This window comes from Dasypus novemcinctus, chromosome 19 (assembly GCF_030445035.2).
Source record: "Dasypus novemcinctus isolate mDasNov1 chromosome 19, mDasNov1.1.hap2, whole genome shotgun sequence".
Lineage (NCBI taxonomy): Eukaryota > Metazoa > Chordata > Mammalia > Cingulata > Dasypodidae > Dasypus > Dasypus novemcinctus.
In genome coordinates this window covers 83,801,951-83,824,075 of record NC_080691.1, presented here as the reverse complement: position 1 = coordinate 83,824,075, position 22,125 = coordinate 83,801,951, and the positions used below count along the sequence as shown (strand labels likewise).

General features: G+C 70.7%; 2 protein-coding genes and 1 non-coding gene across 3 annotated transcripts; 2 read left to right on the top strand and 1 right to left on the bottom strand.

Moving 5' to 3' along the window:
- Window positions 1-1,117: 1,117 nt before the first annotated feature.
- CFD (complement factor D) lies at window positions 1,118-3,557 on the top strand. Its single transcript, XM_058282233.1, has 5 exons — window positions 1,118-1,272; window positions 1,522-1,678; window positions 1,751-1,895; window positions 2,351-2,608; window positions 3,337-3,557. Exons 1-5 carry the CDS (start codon window positions 1,215-1,217, stop codon window positions 3,493-3,495), a joined length of 777 nt encoding a protein of 258 aa, XP_058138216.1. The 5' UTR covers window positions 1,118-1,214; the 3' UTR covers window positions 3,496-3,557.
- Window positions 3,558-6,485: 2,928 nt separating this feature from the next.
- MED16 (mediator complex subunit 16) lies at window positions 6,486-20,731 on the bottom strand. Its single transcript, XM_058282231.1, has 15 exons — window positions 20,670-20,731; window positions 19,078-19,254; window positions 18,003-18,110; window positions 17,483-17,652; window positions 16,439-16,870; window positions 16,050-16,155; window positions 13,871-14,026; window positions 12,608-12,804; window positions 11,663-11,869; window positions 10,699-10,909; window positions 10,135-10,268; window positions 9,382-9,574; window positions 8,730-8,946; window positions 7,001-7,084; window positions 6,486-6,922 (listed from the first exon to the last, which is right to left on the bottom strand). Exons 2-15 carry the CDS (start codon window positions 19,208-19,210, stop codon window positions 6,796-6,798), a joined length of 2,475 nt encoding a protein of 824 aa, XP_058138214.1. The 5' UTR covers window positions 19,211-19,254; window positions 20,670-20,731; the 3' UTR covers window positions 6,486-6,795.
- Window positions 20,732-21,033: 302 nt separating this feature from the next.
- Window positions 21,034-21,140, top strand: LOC111765890 (U6 spliceosomal RNA). Its single transcript, XR_002798100.1, has one exon. It is a non-coding gene; the product is annotated as a U6 spliceosomal RNA (small nuclear RNA).
- The last annotated feature ends 985 nt before the right edge of the window (window positions 21,141-22,125 follow it).

Genomic DNA, 22,125 nt, shown 5'->3' with positions numbered 1-22,125 from the left:
GTCAGATGGCGGGGGAGCCAGCTGCCCACATACGCAGACAAGCGGGGTGGGGTCTGCCACGGGTCCTCTGCCACAAGCAGCTGCTGTCCCCCCGTCACCCCTCCGCCCAGGGCGCCAGCGACCTGCAGTCGCGGCCGCCGCCCGGCACTCAATCACGTTTCACGTTTCGTAATAAACCCCAGCGACCGCTGCGTTGGCGCCACAGCTGGCGGAGCTCAGGGTTACTCACGAATCATTCCCCTCTTGCTGGCCCGGGCTGCTTCCGAGTCCTTTTCCCTCCCATCCCATCTCTTATCGAGGCGTAAGGGGGACCCCGAAGCCCGACAGGCTTTCGTGCGGAATTTGTGACTTTAGTAAGGACACGTGAGGAGCCAAGCAGTCACGTTCGCTGCGCCGCTTTCCACACGTGTGAAAAAGGCCCCAGAAGGGAAAAGCAGCTGAGGGGAGACGCTGCAGGGCTGCTCCCACCGGGGGTCCTGAGGCTCAGGGGACCTTGACCCATCTCCTGGCCTCACAGAGGCCAGTGGGACCCGGGCTCTGCCAGTGATGGGGGGGGAGGCCTTCCCTGGGGAGGGGTCACTGAGCCCCTCGGGTGGGTGTGGGGCCCCAAGAGGGGAGGCTGGTGAGGATGAAAGCCTCCGGGACAGCCTGATATTGTTGGGGGGCTGGATCAAGCCACACCTGAAGGCAGTGCCCCTGGCTCGCCCATTTACGTTCCCGTGCCGCTGTCCCCGCGTGGTGTGGCCTGGGCTGCCGCAGGGGTGGCGAGCAGGTGTTAGGTGACCTTCCCCAGCCCCCACGGCCTCCTGTACAAGTGGGAGGAAGAGAAAGGAGGAGCAGGAAACGGGCTGTTGACAAACAGCGGCCGGCTGCCAGCTGCTGTTGCGAAATTTCGCTGCTCTTGTGAAATCGGGGGGCTGGAGGGAGATTCTGGGGCCAGACGGGGTGACTGGGGTGGGGGGCCGGGCAGAGGGTCCAGTCCCCCTTCCCCCTCCCCAGGGGCCAGCCCTGGGCCGGGGTCCGGCCGGAGGAACCCCAAGGGGCTGACCTAAGCACAGACAACACCCCTGGGGAGCCGAGGGCGGGGCTGCCGGCTCCTCTTTCCCAGCTGGACCGGGCGACCGGCAGATGGAGCCCCTGGGAGCCGCCCGCCCCCACCCTCATAAAAGCCCCCTCCAGGCCTCGGCCGGCCAGTGCCGAGGTCACAGCGCATCATGGCGGCGGGCTGGGGACGCCTGGCAGCGCTGCTCCTCCTGGGGGCCGTGGTGTGCGGTGAGCGGACCTGCGGGGGGCTGCAGGGGTGTCCCGGGGAGCCAGCCCCGAAGCAGGGGAGCAGGCAGAGGCAGCCCCCGGAGGGCTCTGACCCAAGGAGGCCCAAGGGCACAGCTGTGGTTCTAGTGGCATCGGAGTGTGCGACCCCCACGCGGACCCCGATGGGGGGGCGGGGGCGGCCTGAGCTGCGAGGAACGGCCCTGCCCGGGGTCGGTTTTCACCCCGCGTCCCCCCCCCCCGCCCCCCCAGCGGCGCAGCCCCGTGGCCGGATCCTGGGGGGCGCGGAGGCCGAGGCCCACGCGCGGCCCTACATGGCGTCGGTGCAGGTGAACGGCTCGCACACCTGCGGCGGCTTCCTGGTGGCCGAGCAGTGGGTGCTGAGCGCGGCGCACTGCCTGGAGGACACGTGAGTGCGGGGCGGGGCGCGGGGGGCCGGGGGGGCGCGGGGCGGCCCTGACCGCGGACGCGCCGCCCGCAGCGTCGCCGAGGAGGTGGAGGTGCTCCTGGGCGCGCACTCGCTCTCGCAGCCCGAGCCCTCCAAGCGCGTCTACAACGTGAGCCGCGCCGTGCCGCACCCCGACAGCCGGCGGGACACCATCGACCACGACCTGCTGCTGCTGCAGGTAGCCCCGCGCCGCAGCCCCGCGGCCCCCGCGGCCCCCCCGAGCCCCCCCCGCAGCCCCCGCGCCGCAGCCCCCGCGGCCCCCCCGAGCCGCCCCCGCAGCCCCCGCGGCCCCCGCGGCCCCCCCGAGCCCCCCCCCGCAGCCCCCGCAGCCCCCGCGCCGCAGCCCCCGCGGCCCCCGCGGCCCCCCCGAGCCTCCCCCGCAGCCCCCGCGGCCCCCTCGAGCCCCCCCCGCAGCCCCCGCGGCCCACCCAGCCTCCCCCGCAGCCCCCCGCGCCCCTCCCGCAGCCCCCGCGGCCCCGCCCTCACCCTCCCCGCAGCCCCCCGCAGCCCCTCCCGCTGCCCCCCCCAGCCTCCCCCGCAGCCCCCCGCGGCCCCCGCAGCCCCGGCCTCAGCCCCCGCAGCCCCCCGCAGCCCCCGCAGCCCCGGCCTCAGCCGTCCCGCCCCCCCCCCCAGCTTTCCGAGAAGGCCGCGCTGGGCCCCGCCGTGCGCACCCTGCCCTGGCAGCGCGTGGACCGCGACGTGGCCCCGGGCACGCTCTGCGACGTGGCGGGCTGGGGCGAGAGCAAGCACACGGGCCACCGGCCGGACCGTCTGCAGCACGTGCTCGTGCCCGTGCTCGACCGCGCCACGTGCAACAAGCGCGCGCTCCACGACGGCGCCATCAGCGCGCGCATGCTGTGCGCCGAGAGCAACCGCCGCGACAGCTGCAAGGTGCGGCCGGGGGCGGGGCCAGAGGGCGGGGGCGGGGCAAGGTGCGGCCGGGGGCGGGGCCAGACCGGGGGCGGGGCCAGACCAGGGGCGGGGCCAGACCGGGGGCGGGGCCAGACCAGGGGCGGGGCCAGAGGGCGGGGCAAGACCGGGGGCGGGGCAAGACCAGGAGCGGGGCCAGAGGGCGGGGGCGGGTCCAGGGCGGGGCAAGGTGCGGCCGGGGGCCAGGGGCGGGGCCAGACCAGGGGCGGGGCCAGAGGGCGGGGGCGGGTCCAGGGCGGGGCAAGGTGCGGCCGGGGCCGGGGCAAGAGGCGGGGCAAGACCAGGGGCGGGGCCAGAACCGAACCAGGACCGGAGGGGGCGGGGCCGGAGCAAGGGGCGGGGCCGGGCCGGAGGGGCGGGGCCGGTGGACGGGGCGGGGCCGGTGGGCGGGGCGGAATGGACAGGCGGGGCCAGGGGCGGGGCCAAGGGGGCGGGCCCGGAGCGGGCGGGGCGGAACCAGGGCAGGGGCGGGGCCGGGCCGGAGGGGCGGAACAGTAGGCGGGGAGTCGCTGAGGGGCGGGGCCCAGGACAGGGGCGGGGCCGGTGGGCGGGGCAGAATCGGAGGGGCGGGGCAAGGGCGGGGCGGGGCCTGGGGCGGGGCGGAATGGACGGGCGGGGCCTGGGCGGCCCGGGGTCCCCGTGGGGAGGGTCGCGGCGCCCCCCGCGTCCCTGACCGCGCGCTCCCGCAGGGCGACTCCGGGGGCCCGCTGGTGTGCGGCGGCGTGGCCGAGGGCGTGGTGACGTCGGGCTCGCGCGTCTGCGGCAACCGCAAGAAGCCCGGGATCTACACGCGCGTGGCGAGCTACGCGGCCTGGATCGACGGCGTGGTGGGGGGCGCGGCCGCCTGAGGGCGTGCCGGGGGGCGCGGCGGGGGCTGCGGGCACCAGCAATAAAGGCGTTCCGCCCTGCACTGCCGGCCTCCGTGAGCGCCGCCGCGCGCGGGGGCGCGGGGGGCGCGGGGGCGCGGGGGCCGCGGGGCCGCGGGGGCGGGGGGGCCACGCGGGAAGGCGCGGGGGCGGGGGCGGCCAGCGGGCCGAGAAACGGGGACCCCGGCGCGGGGAGGCCGGGCGCCCCAAGGGTGTCGCTTCGCGCGCCGGCCACGCGGTGGCGCCCGCGCTCCTCCCCGGAGGGCCCCGCGGGGGAGACCCCCGGCAGTCCCAGGCCGGGCTGCTGGGGCCTGAGCCCCGTGTGCCGGCCTGCCCTGCGCTGACCCCCAGGCGCACAGACCCTCTGAAGCCTGTACCCTTGTGGCCCGTTTCCCGAAGGGGAAACTGAGGCTCACCGGGGCCCCCGTGACTTTCGCGGTCAAACGGAAGCACCTTGGCAAAGGCCGGACTCGAACCCAGAGCGCCGTGCCTGGGCCTAAGCCATCCCCAGGGCTGCGAGGTTCAAGTCAAAGTGAATGAGGGCCTGGGGGTGCCCAAAACAGGAACATGGGGGGCGGCGATCCTCTGCCCCTCTGCTCTGCTTACCCCAGCCCCACCCTCCAGCGGCAGACCGAGGCCCAGGCTCGCTTGGCCGTTTTCTCCTACTAAGCTCCCCTTCTCAAGCCTGGTTAACTGTAAGGGTTCAGAGCCTCCCTTTTGTAGAAAAAGAGACAGAGGGTCTGAGAGGTGCTATCATTTGCCTCCAGGGAAGCGGGGAGCTGGAGGTGGAATCTGTGGAGTGTCCGCCTTGGAGTCATTCATTCACTCATGCATACGCATTTGTTGGGCGCCTACTGCGTGCCCTGGGTGGGGTGCGCCCTGGGTGGGGTGCTGCGGTCACAGTTAAGCCTCTGTCCGTGCCTCTAAGGACCTTGGTCAAATACTCCACTGCCTGGAGTGGAATCCACTCCCCTGCTGGCAGGCCTCGGGTTGCTGCCCTGAGGAATTTCTTGGGTCGTTTTCAAAATTTTACAAGATTTAAATAAGGGGGAAATGGAAACATAATTGCTGAGAGCTGAGCAGCGGAAGCTACATTCACTCCGTAGGTATTTCCTGAAGGAAACGAAGCCAGAGCGCGGGACGCTAGGGGGGCGACGGGTGAGGCTGAGCCAGAAAGACACGAGGCGCCGGTTACGCGTCAACCTCAGACGCGGCGTTTTCGGGGGAAGTGCGTCTCTAGCTCACGCTGAAACGAGCGCGGCCGCGTGTCTGGAATTCCGAGCTGACACCGGCGCCAGGCTGGGAGCCCTGCAAGGGGCCGGGGCGGGGCGGGGCGCAGGGCCGGGGCGGCCGGAGGGGCCTGGCGTGACCGGCAGGCAGGGGCGGGAGGGGCCGGGCGGGCTGGGGGTGCCCGGCTGCTCCCCAGGGCCCAGCCACCCCCTCGGCTGCCCCTTGCCCCCGCACAGCTGCTTCCAGCATTTTCCACAGATGGGCCGGCTCTTAGGCTCAAATCTCCGCAGGGTTTGTGGGAGGAGAGCGGAGGCGATGTCACTCTCCTCAGGTCCCCCCAGGGGAACCCGCGTTCCCAGAGGGCGGCGCGAGGGGCAGGGGTCCCACGTCACGCCCAAACTCCCGGGCGTTTTCACTGACCCTGAGGCCGGTGGGAGCCACAGAAAGTTCCGGAGGAGGAGGTAGTTTAGGAGCATCAAGGAGGCTGGAGACGGGGGGAGTGGTATCTGAACTCGGCTCACACCACCTGGCGAGCCTGGGGACGGGGTTCGAGTCTCCATGTGGCTGTGAGGTCTCAGGCCCCTCACGTGCAACGGGGCCCCCGAGCTCCTGCTCCTGGAGGCGAGGCCCACGGGGGGCGCGGGACCCAAACGCCCGCCGGGCGAGCGTCTTCACGCTGCACCGCGACACTTCCTGTCAACGCCAGGGCAGGGTGTGGGAACAAGGTCGGCCCGAGACCCCCGGGGGCGACAGGAGCCGAGCCACAGGTGCCACCCCCGTCCCCTGGGCCCACCCACGCTGCCCGAGGTGCTTGGCAGCAGCCAGGACCCGAGCCCCAACTGCCAACGCCCACCAGGCTTGTTACAGCAAGTCAAGGGAAGCTCTACTGCGTAACAAACGTCCCCCGAACCATTGTGAAAACAGCCCTCCCATCGCGCCCGGGTCCCGGGCTGGGAATCAGCGGGCACGGTGGGCAGCTCGTCTCCACGCCACGGGTCTGGAATCACCAGCGGCGCCTTCACTCGCGAGTCGGGCAGCTGCAGTGCCTGCCCGGGGCTCCCGCGTCACATGCGTCAACCTGGGGCTCCAGGGCAGGTGTCCCCGGAGCGAGGCCTGGTCCGACCCGCCCGGGAGAGCCCGCAGCGCCCCTGCCACCCCCTGACAGGACCAGAGCCGGTGGCCGGGCTGTGGAACCGCCACGAGGAAATTAACCAACGAGGGGATGCAAGCGTCGTTTTCTAAGTTGACCAGAATGTGTCGAGAGGCCTAACGTGCGACGACGGGCGACACAGCCATGAGAGGCGGGAAAAGTGGCGGGAGCCAGGGCGCAGGCACGCGCCCACCTCCCCGGGGCCAGGCCATGCCCCACTCCCCGACCTGCCGGAAGGTCCCGCGTCTTGCTCAGTCCCCCGAAGGCCGTCCCTGGGGTCCACCTCCAGGGCTCTGCCCGCCGGGCCTCGGCCAGCCCCCCTGCAGGCAGCCCTGGGGACAGCGCCACCCCCGGCGCGCAGGCCCTGCCCCCCCTTCCTGGAGGAGCGCCGGGCGGGCTGGGCCGCAGGGGCCTGTGGGGGGCCTGCGGGGAGCGGGGTTAGGCAGGAAGGGCCCCTGGGGGGGGACACGGGGCGGGGCTGCGGCGCAGGGGCAGGCACTGACCGCCACGCGGCGCAGAGCGAGGGAGCGGCCGCACTCACGCCGCGCAGACCGCAGGACGGGGGCGGGGGGCCGAGAGCGAGCCACACTGGCCGAGTCTGAGGACCGTTTATTCGGGGGCCCTTCCCGGGTGAGCTGGCCAAGGCTCCACCCCAATGGCACAGGTGGGGAAACCGAGGCAGTACCGGGTCGATGTCCCCGGGGCCGCCTGCCGACAGGAGGATCACACAGGCTGTCCTGGCCAGGGGCACGTACCCCTGGGGCTGGGGTCCAGCACAGCTGGGCCCCTCCGCCCGGGGCTGTCACGAGGCACGGGGCAGGACACCACAGCCTCTGTCACCGCGCTGGTCCAGTCGCAGGCGCGCGGGCTGCATGACAACCGCGTCCTGGCGGGGGCGCTGGTCAGGGGCAGCTGTGGGGCACACGGCGCCAGAGCCCCCCGCACAGGCAGTTCTTGATCCAGCGCTGCTCCCACTGCTTCACGGCCGTGGCCTTGTTGGGGGACCGGAGCATCGTGACGCAGCCGCACCTGCGGGCCGGCGGGCGGTGAGCGGGCTGCCCTTGGCCCTCTGCCCGCCCCCGCGCGGCCCTGGGGGCGCGGCCTCACCTGGTGCAGGCCTTGCACTCCTCGGGGGGGCTGCTGCCCAGATGCAGCCTCCGCAGGTGGTCAATCTTGGGCTGCCCGGGCGCCCTGGCGGACGGAGGGATGGCGTGAAGGGCTGCGGCCGCCACGGGCCGGGGGCAGGCGGGGGCCTATCAGCCACGGATGCTCAGGCGCCCGCGCCCTGCACGGGGCAGGCTCGAGGTGACTGCAGGGCTTGGATGCTCCGAGGACGGGAGGTTCACTACCTCCCGAGATGCCTGCCCCTTCCCCATTCCACAGCCTGCAGAGCCCCGTGCTTCCGGAACCATCCACAGAGTGGGCCCCCACGCCAGAGGACGTGGACAGCAGGAGCTGAAGCGCAGGGACACGGGCGGCGCCGCGGGCAATCCAGCCTTAGTGCTTACGGCCGAAGCCGCGGTTTTCACTTAAAGATCAGTCCACGGCAACTCCCTGCACGAAGCAGCGGCTGGAAGGTTGTGGAGCGCAGAGCGGGGCGCGCGGTGGCTTTTTTTGCATCATTCACTCTCTTAATCCTAACCATCGCTTGTTATTAGGGAAACGGGAAAAGAAAGTCCCGCTGAGAAGGGCAGCGCGGCGGCCGGGCCGCTCACACAGCTGGCGAGGTGGCCCTGGCGCCGACGCTCAGGGCAGGTGGTGGGCGGGGACGCGGGAGACCCCCGCTCGGGCCACGCGGGGAAGCAGAGAGCCTGTGCACACGCCTCCTGGCAGCCGCCCAGCCCCTGGGGGAGGGGACCCCGGCGAGCTCCTCAACGTCTCAAATTTTCCAAAACTAAGTTAGGAGCCTCCCGCGGGGCCGCCCCAGCTTTTTACAGTGTTTCCTGACTCAGCAGCTTGTGATTCATCAGGCGGTTCTGCCCCTGTGAGCAGGAGGGAAAGTGCCGGAAGGCCCAGAGCGAAGGCTCACGGCCGCTTCCTGGGGGCGGCTGCGGGACGTCGGCGCTTCCTCACGCCCTGGGTTTTCTAGAATGTTTAACTGAGTGCTCCTTTGCCAGCTGAGGGCATCTGCTGGGTCCGAGTCCCGGCGCCGAGGCTGTGGGCGAGTGACTGACCCTTCCCGGGCTCCAGTAGCCGAGGCCGGTCCACCAGTGCCTGGCCAACGGGACGGCCCCCAGCGAGGGGCGCGGCCACCAGGGTGGGGAAGCGGCCCACGGCCCCGTGGGGAGGGACAGCGGCGCCCCTGCCTGCCCCCGTGGGCCCTGCCCACAGCCCTTCCCACCCCCGTGGCCACTGTCCTTCCTGACAGACCGCGGCAAGCGCGGCCGACTCCTGAGGCCGAGTCCTCCAGAATCACCGACCCGAGGGCGGCCCCGGGACCACCCCCCTGGGGTGAGATGAGCAAACCCGCAGAAAAGGCTCGGGGCGCAGAAAATCCACAAAAATGCCCAGAGCAGAGGAAACCCATGGGAAATGCTCAGTGCAGAGGGAACTCATGGAAAATGTTCAAAGTGGAGAAAATCCATGGAAAAGGCTCCGAGCTGAGCAAATCCACAAAAAACACAGAGTGTGGAGCAAACCCACAGAAAGCGCCCGGAGCCGGCGTGTTCGTGGGAGCCGAGCAGGGCTGGCCCGGCCGAGCAGCGGGCTCCGGGGGCAGCACGCAGGCGCCCGTGCACAGGTGGCTGCCCAGGCCGCGCGAGCAGGGGTGCCCGCTGGGGAGCGAGGCGCTCCGGGAGGGAGCGGGGCCGCGGGCGGGGGCGCGGGCGGCACCCACCTGAAGAGCGCGTCGAGCTGCAGGGAGGCGGCGCTGCCGGGCAGGGCCGGGGCCTTGCCGAAGCACAGGCGCAGCGGCTGCTTGGGCTGCAGGCGGCTGACCAGGCCGTCGCTGACCGGCAGCCAGTCCAGCCGGGGGATGAGCAGCTGGCTGGGCAGCAGGCAGCACTCGTCCACCAGCGTCTCGTCCGGCTCGCTGCCGGGGCCCTCGTCGCGGCCTGCGGGCACAGGGTGGCGGCGACGCGGGCTAGGCCTCCTCGCGGCTCACGGAGGACCGGGGTGGGGCCCCAGCTCGCCCCTAACTTGCTGGGTGCCCTGGGGAAGCCCCTCCCGCCCGGGCTTGCTTGCTCCCCCTGGAAGTCAGGAACCTGCTCGTTTGTTCTAAAAACACTCAGAGGACCGAGCATCCACGTGCGACAGCGCCTGGCTCCCTGGACGTGGAGAGCCTGGCAACACGAGGCACACACGTGGTGCCCAGTAACGGCTGACGTCTAGTGAGCACCTGCCCTGTGCTTGGACCCGTGCCAGGCCGCAGGGAAGCAGCGGGCAGAGACGTGACTGGTCCCGCCAGCGGGAGCTCGTGTCGTGGCGGGGAGGCCCGCCGGGGGCTCGTGTTTGGGCGGGGGCACGGGCGCGGGGGCCGGGCGCCTCACAGCAGATCCAGAGCTTGGTGAGCAGGCGGAAGAGCAGCGCCATGCTGTCCTGCGTGTCGGAGGTGGCCGTGTAGACGGGCAGGCAGCTGGGCTTCAGCAGGCCCCAGATGCGGATGACCACCATCAGCTCGCGCAGCATGCCCAGCGACGTGCCGTCGCGCAGGAAGCTGTGGCCCGGCCGCAGTGGGGAGCCCTGCGGGACAGCCGCTCGGTTTGCGCGGTGGTGTGGGGGGCACCTGGACACTGTTGGCAGCTGGCAGATGCCCGGTCTCGGGGCCAGTGGAGCCCCCTAACCCGAGGGTTCTCGCTGGGGACGCCGGGTGACCTCTGGGGCCACTGGGTGGTGACTCCAAAGCCCCACCCCTCCCCAGGGGGACTGCAGGAAGGTGGGGCATGGGGCAGGGCCAGCACAGGAGCAGGGGTCAGGGCACCGGGGGCGGGGCCAGCAAGGAGCAGGGGTCAGGGCACTGGGTGGGGGCCAGCAGGGGTGGGGCTGGGCACGGGGAAGGGCCAGGAGATGGACGGGGCAGCACAGGGTTGGGGCTGGGGCTCCGGATGGGACGGTGCACAGGGCTGGCATGGGGGCGGGGCCAGAAGAGGGCGGGGCCATCACAGGGCGGGTCCAGCAGTGGGTGGGGCTGTCACAGGGCGGGTCTCTGGGGTGGGGCCAGCAGTGGGCGGGGCCGTCGGGCGGGTGGGGCTCTGGGGCAGGGCCATCAGTGGGCGGGGCCTGCACAGGCAGCAGGGGCGCACCTGGTCAGGCAGGCTGGCCAGCAGGTAGAGGACGAAGTCGCCCACCCACTGCAGCAGCTGCTGCAGCGCCTGCAGCGTGTTCATGTCCAGGACAAACTCCTCCGTCTTGAGGTTGATCATGACCTTGTCGATGTCTGAGGAGAGGGCAGTCAGGGGGTCCCAGAGCGGGTGCCCCGACGCCACTGCGCCCACTGCCTGCTGCCCACCCGCCCGACGCAGCCCCGTGCCTAGGGGTCTCCCAGCGCCTCCCGTGCCTGGGTGTCGGTCCGGCTGCAGGGTGAGGGCAGGGGGCGCCTCTGCCTTCCGTGGGGCCACCCACCCCGCGCTCGGCACAGGCACAGCAGAAACTTCCGGGTGCCCCAAACGGGCACTCGGCTGCGAGGCTGGCAGGGGCGGACCACTGGGGCTGTCTCACGTGCGGCGAGGCCCGCGCCTGTCCACGCCTGCCCACGCCCGCGGAGCGGCCACCGGGCCCAGGCAGCCTCGCTAAGGCCACGCGGGAGGGTCGGGTGGCCTCCCCCGGAGCTCGCACGCGCGTCCCGCCTCCACGGGCGAGGGGCCCACCGACGTCGGTGATCTTGGCGCAGACCTCCGCCAGCCGGTCGCCAGGGCTCTTGTCGGGCGTGCTGAGGGAGTGCGGGCGCAGCAGCGACTTGAGCGTGGAGCTGACGGCGATGAGCAGCAGCTTGGCGTGGTAGTCGCACACGCGCGTGGCAGTGCACGGCGACAGCTTGCAGAGCGAGGCCTTCATGGCCAGGATGCGGGTGGACAGGACCTGCGGGCGGCCAGGGCAGGTGGGTGGGCGAGCAGCTGGAGCACCCCGAGGACCCCCGAGGATAGGCAGCGGGGCGCGCCGGGGGCCACATCGGGGGCAGTGGTGGGTGCCCCTGCCGGGGCTCCTGGGCCCAGGATGGCCCAGGCCAGAGTGACCCGGGCCCACGAGTGGAGCTGAGGGGAGCAGCTGCCCCGAGGTGGGGAGAGGGGAGCTGCGGAGGTGCGGGAAGCCCCCAGCCTAGGGCCCCCATCTGGAGTCGTGGCCTTACTGGAGCCGGGGCTCACAGTGGCCCCTGATGGTCTCCCGTGCTTTCTACTAGGTTGCTATGGTGATTGGGAGCTTTTTGTTTTATTTTCCTACAAGTTGCTGCTGAAAGCGACTGAGTTCTAAGATGCTGGCCCCAGCCTGAGGCGCAACGCCCCCGAGGGCGGCCCTGGTCTCAGGAGGACCGTCACTTGTAACGGGCTTCCTCTCCACCTCCCCGTCCTCGGGCCCCGGGCTGGTTTTCTTATCTTACTGCATCGGCTGAGACTGCTAACACCACAGCATTGTGGGCACGCACCTCCAAACGCGCCTGCACCCCGAGGACACGCCTCAGCAGGACGCACCAACCCACCCCGGCAGGTGCACACTAACAGGCGGGTTTTAGGTGATTGTGAAAGAGACTTTCTGGATTAAGAAATTGAGAGGAGGAGTGGGCTTGGACCCTGAGGCGGGCGGAGCCCGCGTCACCTGCGGCCGGCTGCCCCCTACCTGCTGCAGGGCGGCGTTCTGGCGCGTGTACTCCTCATGCAGCCGCTCCACCAGGCTCTGCACCATGCCGGGCTGCACGTGCAGCAGGATGTCCCACCAGTCGTAGCCCGTCACCATGCAGTACTCGAGCAGGAAGAGCAGGTGCCGCAGCGCCAGGGAGACGTCCAGCGTGTGGCCCATGGAGGGCGAGATGCGGAGCATGCTCAGCTGCAGGGCGGGGACCAGGTGAGAGGCTGGGGGGCCGGGGAGGGGGGGCCAGGGGAGAGGCGGGGGGGCTGGGGGAGGGGGGCCAGGGGAGAGGCGGGGGGCCAGGGGAGGGGGGGCAGGGGAGGGGGGCCAGGGAGAGGCGGGGGAGCCAGGTGAGAGGCTGGGGGGCCGGGGAGGGGGGGCCAGGGGAGGGGGGCAGGGGAGGAGGACCAGGGAGAGGCGGGGGAGCCAGGTGAGAGGCTGGGGGGCCGGGGAGGGGGGGCCAGGGGAGAGGCGGGGGGGCCAGGGGAGGGGGCGCAGGGGAGGGGGGCCAGGGGAGGGGAGGGGGGGCCGGGGAGGGGGGCCAGGTGAGAGGCGGGGGGCCAGGGGAGGCTGTAGGGGAGCAGGCAGCTGGCGCAGAGGCTGGCGCGGAGAGTGAGACACGGTGGTCACGGGGCCCTTGGCAGCCCCGGGTCGGGCCTCAGGCTCTGCCTCACGCACCCTGGAAAGGGGCAGCCCCGCAGTGCGTGGGCAGGGCAGGGCAGGTGCGGTTCATCCACGCGCACACCCGGGAGGCCGGCGGTGTCACAGCCGCGCGCCCTGCGCCGTGGAGGTGGGGCAGGTCCCCAGGGCCAGCGGCAACGCTCTCCGGGCAACGCGAAGGGCCGCACGATGGCCGCAGGTCACTGCAGCACGCACCCGTGGCCCGCCTCCGCTCCGGGCTTGGACTCCGGGGCCGCCGCCTCCGAGGGTGCCCACCTTGCCGTGGCTGTCGATGCCCACGAGCGCCAGGGAGGTCCAGGACAGCTGCATGGCCTTGAAGTGCACGGCGGGGCCCGGGGCGCGGGGCCGCTTGAGCGCCGGCTCGTCCGCGGGGCTGTAGAAGACAGCCATGGTCTGCAGCGACAGGCGGTGCACGATGTGGACGCTGCCGTCGTGGAAGGCCAGGGCCAGGCCTGCGGGCAGGCGGGCGGGGGTCAGCGCCGGGGGACGCGGGGGCTCCGAGGGGCACGGTGGGTGGGAGTCAGTGCTCGGGGCACATAGGGGCTCCAAGGGACGGGGGGTCAGGGCCAGGGGACGCGGGGGCTCCGAGGGGCACGGCGGGTGGGGGTCAGTGCGGGGGGACGCAGGGGCTCCGAGGGGCACAGCGGGCGGGGGTCAGCGCCGGGGGACGCGGGGGCTCCGAGGGGCACGGCAGGTGGTGGTCAGCGTTCGGGGGACATGGGGGTTCCAAGGGACAACAGGAAGCAGCTGCTGACCAGATGGGGGTGTGTGCAGAGCTGCCTGGGGGTCCCACCAGCCCCCTGACCTGCACCCCCTCCCCAAGACCAGCAGGGCTGGAGTCGTCAGCCGCAGGCGCCCCCTCCCATGCCCTCTGCCACGGGGACGCTCCAGGCGGAGGGCAGGGCCGATGCCAGGGCCCACGTCCAGGGCCCCCATGCCCAGGAGGGGGATGGCCAGGCCGAGGAAGCTGGTGCCAGGGCAGGGCCCACCAGGCCCAGGCGACCCCCGAGAGTTTCCCATCATCCCAAGGAAACCGTGCCTTCCCAAGAGCCCCGCAGTAGCTGCTTCCTAACAGCCTGGGGGTCCTGGGCCTCGGGCCCACAGGCAGCACCCAACAGCAAGGGGGCCGTGGGGGAGGGCGGGAGGGGGCTTCTAAGCCGAGGGCTGTGCGCCACCACCCCTGGCTGAACACGGGCCTAGGCCCAGGCGGGGCTGGGGGCTCCTCCCTGGGGACCCAGCAAGCTGGGGTACGCAGGGCAGGGGGTGCTCGGGGCTGGGGGTCGCAGGGAAGAGTATGCTCAGGGCTGAGGGGGCGCAGGGCAGGGGGTGCCTGGAGCTGGGGGGGCAGGGCGGGGGGTGCCCGGGGCTGGGGGTGCAGGGCAGGGGGTGCTCTTGGCCGCAGCCCCGGGCGCCTGGAGAGCGAGACACCACTGCAGCCTGTCCACCTGGCCCCACCCCGCCTTGTTGGAGGGCCGTCGCTCTTTACGTGTGGAGGCCGCCGGCCTGCGCGCGACGTACCGAGCCCGGGGTAGAACTGGGTGTCGTCGGCCACCTTGAGGTCGGTGTTGGTGAGCGAGATGGGCAGCTTGGGCAGCGCCACGGCCGACACGCGGTCCAGGTCGTTGGTGGCCGACAGGATGCGCCACTTGAGGATCATGGGCTGCTTGTCACCGACTGGGAGAGAGCGGGGCAGCGGTGGGGTGAGGGCCCGCAGGCGGCTTGGGGGGCCGGCTGCCCACCCGGGCCCAGGGAGGATGCAGCCCGGGATTCCCCAAAACCTGGGGGGGGACGGGGGCCCCTGGGATGGCAGCTCGTTCTCGAGGGAACGCGGGTGAAGCAATGCAGAGGAGACGGAGCCCCGGCGGCTTAGCGGCCCCAGGACGCCACACGATCCGCTTGACGCGAACATCAGGACCGGGTGCTCTGTGCTGGGTGGCCCGAGGCGGCGGGGGCGCCGCAGCTCTCCCGCCCGGAACTGGCCCGTGCACAGGGCCCCACCTCCTGGCCCCCGAAACACACAGTGAGGCTGTGCCCAGCACAGGGGGCCCACGTTGGTCTGTGCGACACAGGCAGAGGCTCGGGAGGAGCTTGAGAAGTGCGGGTCGCTGCTGGGCTGCACCTCGAACCCGAGGCCGTGCCGGGGCCACCAAGACCCATGGCGGAGGCTGAGGTGCCTGCCTGGCAGCCACCCGCGGGCAGCCGACCACAGACGCAAGTGGCCCAAGAGCAGCCGCAGCAGCCCAGACGACAAACCGCCGTCGTCTGTGCGGGCCTGTTTGTCACACGGCACAGGCCGACTGACGTGCACAGCTCCTCCCTGCCACCCGCCTCACTTGAGAGCTTCGCCCTCGTCGGTTTATAAAACCCTGGCCACCTCCACCCGCAGTGAGGGAGGCCAGGCGAAAACCACCCCTGGGGGAAACCGAGGCCCAGAGAGGGGCTGGGACGGCTCAAGCCCCAGAGTGGTCAAGGGCAGCCTCTGCCCCCGGGCCATTGGCACCCGGCAAGGACACGGCCCGCAAATCACAAGCTCGGGCGGGGCGTGCGCTGCGGCGATAACCACGGCCGGCGAGGGCGCTTCCCCGCCGGGGACTGTGCCAAGCCCCTTATCTGACCTCCACCCGAAGGCCACGGGGTGGACCAGCTGCCCTTTCTAGATTAAAGCAGGGGCAGCCCCTGACTCCGGAAAAAGCCTGGGGGCAGGGCGGGAGGGGAAGGGGGGACAGCCGAGGCGCCTCCGAGGGCCGGCGGCGGCCTGGGGCGCAGGCTCCCGGCCAGCCCTGGGGCCTGGGGGTGGGGGCGCCTCAAAGGACAGACAAGGAGCGGGCGGGGGCTCAGCGGAGGAGGGCGTGCCTGGGGCTGGCGGTGGAGAGAGCGCGTCCTGCCGGTGGAGGGCGGAGCGACGGGCCCAGCCTGCACCGCCAGCGCCCGCAGGGAAGGCCACAGGGCAGCTCGGATCGCAGGCCTGGAAAGAGGCGGCAGGGACCCTCCTCGCCCGTCACCTCCCCAGCCAGGGGGCGGTTTGCACAACCAGCCCGTGCGCCGTGGCCTCTCGCCATGTCCTCGCGGGCTCTGAGCCGCTCTCGCTGCCCTTCTGGCCAATTCTGTCCTTAGCGCCCCTCAGTGAAAAGCCAGCGCGCTCGTCTGCCTGGACAGCAGGGCGGGGACTGGCCAAGGCCAGCGGCTCGGGGGGCGGGCCTGTGGCTGGAGATGGGGGCTCCCTGGCTTTCTGCAGCCAGCTCGGGGCAGGGCGGCTGCTCAGCCTGCGCGGCCGGGGGGTTCTGGGCAGGGAGGCGCTCTGGGTGGGGCTCGGGCCTGTGTGGGGAGGGGGCACCAGGTGCTCGGGCGGCTGCACGGGCGAGGGAGGCTGTGGGAGCTCACGGGGTCTGGCGGAGGCCTGCCAGCAGGCGAGGGGCGTGGGCTCCCGGCAGGGCCCTCAGCCGCTTGGCGGCGTTTCCTCGCTCTGAGCCGGGCCCCGGGGAGCTCCTTGGCCCGTGCGACCACGCCGTCTGCCCTCACGCCCCAGGCCCTCTGCGCCGGCGGATCCCACCACCAGCTCACGCTTCCCCCGGGGGGCTGCCCGGCAAGCGCCGCCGTGCATCTGAGCCTCAGTTTCCCCATGTGTAAGATGAGCCCCGCCAGACAGGCGCGGGGGAAGGGGACGCGCGGTCCGCGCCGGGGGCTGGAGACCACTCACCCACGGGCGAGATCTGCTGGAAGATGTTGTTGACGGGCAGCCCCTCCTTGCGCAGGGACCAGCACTCCACCACGCTGCTCGTCTGGCTGGACGCGCACAGGAGCACCTGGGGGCGCGGGCTTGGTGGGCCGGCCTCGGGGGCCACGCTGCATGGGCCGCCCCCCGTGGCAGTCCCCCCGCAGCACCCGCCCCCCATGGCGCCAAGAACTCCAGGGTTTGGGGCTCCCGGGCTCGGTGACAACGGGTGGGGCCGAACGGGCCCAGGATGCCCAGCCCCTGACCCTGAGCCCGGTGGGGACGTCCCCGAGAGGGGCTTCGCGGGAGGGACGCGGTGGGCGCCGGGGGAGGGGGCTCCCGGCCGGGGAGGTGCCCCGGGGGCCGCGCCGCACCTGCTCCGACATGTCGCGCGCCAGGAACTTGAGGTGGGTGACGGCGGGGAACTTGTCCTTGCGGTTGAGGTCGGCGGTGCAGCGCATGAAGAGCGACGGCAGGATCTCGGTGTCGATGCGGCACTTCTCGCTGACCACGCTGACGCACACCTTGAAGAACTGCACGGGCGAGGCGCTGCTGCCATCCGCCGTGGCCACCACGATGTTGCCGCCGCCCGTGAAGGCGATGTCGGCCAGCGCCACGCGGCCGCGCAGCCGGCACAGGCTCTCGGTGGACGTCAGCACCTGCCCGCTGGGCTTGAGCAGGGACACGGTGACCAGGCCGCTGACCGTCACCGCGATCCAGCCCTCCATGGGCTTGCCGCCGAACAGCGTGAGCGACGGCGAGAACTTGACCCGCGAGAACTTCTCGCCGAAGCTGGAGGCGCCCGACTGCGGGGAGGCGGGAGGGGGTGCTCAGCGCGGCCGCGCCCCGTACCCCCGCCATCAGAGAGCAGCGTGCGCTGCGCGGTCGTGTTTCAGGTTAGATTTTACAAAGAAGACGGAATTTCCCACGTAGAGAAAAAAGTGAAGGAAGAGAAATTCTGGGATACCACTGGATCAAAGGATGTGCTGGGTTCTAAAGAGAGTAGTCAACAGTTAAACGGGGAGCTCACTGGGAACAGCGGCCATCAGTTAAATGGCAGCTCATGGAGAACAGCAGCCATCAGTTAAATGGGTAGCTCATGGAGAAAAGCAGCCACCAGTTAAATGAACAGCTTGCTGGGAACAGCAGCCATCAGTTAAATGGGCAGCTCATGGAGAGCAGAAGCCATCAGTTAAATGAGCAGCTCACTGATGACAGCAGCCACCAATTACACGGTGGCTCACCGGGGAAAGCAGCTGTCAGTTAACTACGTGGCTCACTGAAAACACAAGTACTGACAGCCTGACGACAAATGAAAACATCAAGGCACGCGAGTGGCAGGAAAGGGAAACAGGTGAGCAGGTGGACGGGGGGGGGTGATGTGATCGTGCGCTGGACACACTCAGGCCATCACCCACCTTTTCCACGTGCAAAGCCAGCTTCACACCATTGTGCAGCCACGACAGGGCCACGATGGGGTCCCCCTCGGCCAGGCTGCCCACCGGGCTCTCCCAGCTGTTGGCCAGGTGGTCCGCCATGGTCCAGCACTTGACCTGCCCGTCGGCATCGGCCGACAGGAGCCGGGAGCCTGCAGGGGACACACTGGTGTCACGCGCCCTCGGCCAGCAGGCAGGGGCCGTAGACCCACAGAACCTGGAGAGGCCAAGGAGAGGGGACAGCCCGAGCGGCCTGCCTGGTGGTGACAGCCCAGGCAGAGGGAGGGCAGGGGGGTGCACCAGGCGTGCCCGGCCCAGGGGACGGGGAGGTTAGGGGCACTGTGGGGACGGCAGTGGACACGAGGCCACAACATGGTCACAGGTCCCTGCTCTGGGCGGGGAGCGGGAAAAGAGGGGGCAGGTGGCGGCCACCGGGGCTCCCTGGACCCCCAGCCGGGCGAGCACCGCCTCCCGCGGGCCCTGGGCACGCCTGGCCGCTCACCTGACTGGTCCCACTCGAGGCACGTGATGGCCTCCTCATGCTCCGAGTTGATGGAGTGCACGTCCCAGGGGTGCTCCGTGTCCAGGATGTGGATCAGGCGGGTCAGGTCTGGGGGGGCAGGGGGCGCTCAGCGTGGGCCCCGGTGACCCTGAGCAGGAGTGCCTGGGGAGCCCACGGGGCCTGGCGCTGCTGGCGGGGACGGGAGGAGCACGCGCGGGGACGGGAGGAGCACGCGCGCCTCCTGTGGGGGGAGAGGGCGGGCGCAGCTGCGCCACGGCTGCGATTACAGCCAGCTCTTAGGACAGCTCCGAGGATGAAACTAGAAGAAAATGACCCAAAACGTAACGGCGGGCGCGTCTCCAGGGAAGGCAGAGCCGGGTCTCCCCTTGTTCTAACTCCCCTGACCAGCAAAGCACGCAAGCCGCAGGGACAAGCCAGGTCCGGCCGCCCCATGCTGCGAGGCTTTCAAAAGTGGGACAGCCACCCGGAGAACCGGCACGTGCAGTCCAGCCAAGCCGCGGTCGCCACCTGCCCAGGCACGGACCCCGCCACCGCCTGCCGCGTGGGGCAGTGCCCCAGTGCGCGGCCTCCCAGAGCCTCAGCCCAGGGCCGTTTCTGGAAACAGGATCTTCACACGTGGAATGAGTTCAGACGGGGTCCCCTGGGCTGGGGTAATGGCTGGGGGCCTTACAAGGACAGGGGGATGCGGACACAGAGGGCCGCCCCGGGAAGATGGAGGCACAGACGGAGCGAGGCGCCCTGGAGCCGGGCGAGGCCAGGGAGGACGCGGCCCCAGAGGTGAGGCCGGCCGGGCCCTGATCCCCAGCCCCTGACCTCCAGGCTCCGGCTGCCGCAGCCGCCCAGGTTGGCGTCCCATCACCACAGCCACCGGGAGCGCACAGAGCCCACGTTACGGGCAAGGACGCTCTGAGCGGGCCCAGCCGTCCAGCGCGCCCGCTGGGTGAGGGGTGGCTCTGGGGACACCGGGGGCCTGACAGGCCCGCAGCCCCAGAGGGCGGGTGCCGGGTGCCGGGCGCTGGGGCGGGGCGCAGGGGGCCGGCCAGGCGGGGCGCACCCTGGTCGTCGCTGCGCAGGTCCGTGGTGAAGGCGATGAGGTTGCGGCACGACCAGGCGCAGACCAGGGGCACCGACGGGCAGTAGGTGTTCTTGGGCCATTTCTCCCACTCGCAGACGTAAGCCAGGTCCATCGCTCCCAGCTGCCGCGGGCCGCCGCGGAGCCCGTCACCAGCTCCTGCGGATTGGGGGAGGGGCTAGAGGTGGGTGCTAACCACGCAGTGGGCCTGGGGTATGGAGGGGCTGTGTTTCTAAATGGGGGCCAGGCCCCCTTGCTTGAGACCAGGAGGCAGAGCGTTACTGGTGGCGGGGATGGCCTGTGCAAAGGCCCTGGGGCCCCCACGCCTGGTGGGTGCGAGGAGGGACAGGGAGGCGTGCGGGGGAGCGGGAGCAGGGGAGCGCTTGGGCGTTTGCCCCAGCCAGGCGGGAGACCTGGGGGCCAACTGTGACCTACAAATGCTTTAAGGGGATCCCTCGGATGGAAGGCAAACGCCCCGGGTACACCAGGCGAAACCACAGGACCCGGGACGTGCCCTCGCCGCTGCGCAGGGAGGGGTCGGGCTCGACTCACGGTCCCTGCTCCAGGCAAGAGGTCAACGGAGCCGCCTTGGGCTGGGGCAGGGGACACAGGCCGGGGGAGACCAGGAGCTCGTGTGGGGTGAGCCGAATGTGAGGGGCTGAGGGGCCCCACAGCGGGGCAGGGCCCCGGTGGTGTGGGGAGACCCCCCACCTCGGCCCACTCCCTTGCAGCTCCCTGCCCCAGCACTCCCTGACCTGGGCCAGGCACCCCAAACTCAACCCCAGCCCCTTCCCCACCTCTGAGCCCAAACGCAGGGTGCCGTCTCGAGCACCCACTTGCTCTGCCCAGGGCCCTGGCAACAGTGAGAAGAAAAGTGACAGCCACGGTGCAGTGGGAGCACCAGTTCCGCTGGCCCCGCAGGGTCCCGGCTGCTCCAGGCCACTTCCTCAAGGCCCGCCCCTCCCCGCCAGGGCTCCGCCCACAAGCCCCGGAAACAAAGCCCTTTGCTCTCCAGACCCCACCTCCGGCCACGCCCACCGCATTCTCTACCCCCAAGTCCTGTCTTCTTAGGGCCCCGCCCACACGCGGCTCAGGCCCCGCCCCCGGCAACCCAGCCCCGCCCATACTCTTCAGGCCCTGCCCCCCAGGGATTCCAGGCTCCGCCCCCGCTCGCCTCAGGCCCCGCCCCACATTCCTGAAGCTCCGCCCCAGGGACTCCAGGCCCCGCCCCAAACACTTCTGCCTCCACCACCCAGCCCCGATTGCCCCCTGACCGAGGACCCCCGACCTCCTGGGGGTGGGGGCATCCAAGGTGCTGCAACAACCCAAGGCCCCGCCCCAACGCGCTCCTGGCAGCGTCCCGACAGTCTTTGCTCTACAGACCCCGCCCCCTGGCCTTCCAAGCCCCGCCCCGGCATCCCCCGTCCTTCTCCGCCACGCTCCTGGGGTCCGCGGGCGCCGTCAGGACGCCGGTTCGAGGCCCAAAGACCCCGCCGGGCTCCCGGAGCCACGCGCCCCCCTGGCCGGCCCATGCGCCAAGCCGAGCAGGCGGCCGCGGCCCGCACCCGCCCTACCTCTCCGGCTCCGGCGCCGCCATCTTGCCGGGACCAACGAGTCGCGCGCGCAGCGCCGTAGCTTCCCGAAGGCTTCTGGGACCGCGGCGGCTTCGGCGTTTCCCGGGCCCAGGTCTATTTGCATATGGGCGTGGTTAGATTCCCAGCAGCCACCGCCGTAATGTTTGGCAGAACAACCAACTCTTTCTCCTTCCACTTAATAACTATAAAATGTACTATGCACGTGTCAAATTAATATGATATAATGCAAATTTGCGTTAAGCTTTTTTAACAATATGTATATATAAACATAGAAGGAATCACCCTTCCTTTAAAGGCTTCTCTTTCGTGCACTATAAATAAAGCTTGTGTTGGCGTGCTGTTTGTGCTCGCTTCGGCAGCACATATACTAAAATTGGAACGATACAGAGAAGATTAGCATGGCCCCTGCGCAAGGATGACACGCAAATTCGTGAAGCGTTCCATATTTTGGACCTCAGCTCTAGCATAACCAGGACCCCTGCCCATAAGCTCTGCAGTTTATCCTTTTCCTCTGGGGCATCACGAGGAGTGTCCTCCCCCCAAACAGCTGGGGAGCCCCCAGGGGCCGGGCTGGCGCACCTTCACCAGCAAAACCCAGCCGCCCTGGCCGAGCGCCCAGCGCCAAGTCAACACCCAGCGGCCGCGGTGGGAACACGTGGCTGGACAGAGCCCCCGGGGAAAAGGGACAACGCGCTCCTGCCGAGCCCAAGTCCAGGGCCGCGGAGGGTGGGGCCACCCCTCCCACGTGAGAAGCCCCCAGGAGCAGGGGTGGATGGAGGGAAGTCTGCCCGCCACCTCCCGGGTGGTCCAGGCCCGCCCCCGTGGAGGCGACCCTCCACGTGTCCAGAGGGTTCCGGGGGCTCTCGCGAGGCCGAACGCGTGTGGGGCCCTGGACAAGGACACCTGGTCCACCACGGCCTCTTGCTCATGAGGAGGTGTCAGTGCCGGCCACTACGGGTGACAAAGGGACAGCAGCAGCGAGGGCTCGCGACACGGCCGCTCGGGACGGCTCCGCCGGCTCCTCCTGGAGATCTCGAGGCGCTCCGAGGCAGCTCGGTTTTAAAAACAGGCTGCACACGGGGGTCGAGCTGTGCCCCGGGGAACCAAGCACCCAGGTGAGGCCGGGGGTCGCTCTCAAATGGCTCAGGGGACCGCGGTGGAGAGAGCCAGCGCGCGACGGCCGAGGGGGTCACTCCTGCCGCCTCCCTGGGGCCCGAGAGCTTGCAGAACATAAGACCATGGTTGGTGGAAAACGAACAGAACTTGGCGTGGGGTGAAGTCCAGTGTCATTCTTTGAGTAATTTGCCCTCGTCGGTCATGACACTTGGTGTGGAGAAACTGAGGCACGGGGAGGGGAGGGGCCGCGACCAAGGTCACACTGCTGGACAGTGGTGAGCCGGGACTCGAACCCAGGTCCTCGAGAGGGAGTGGGGGC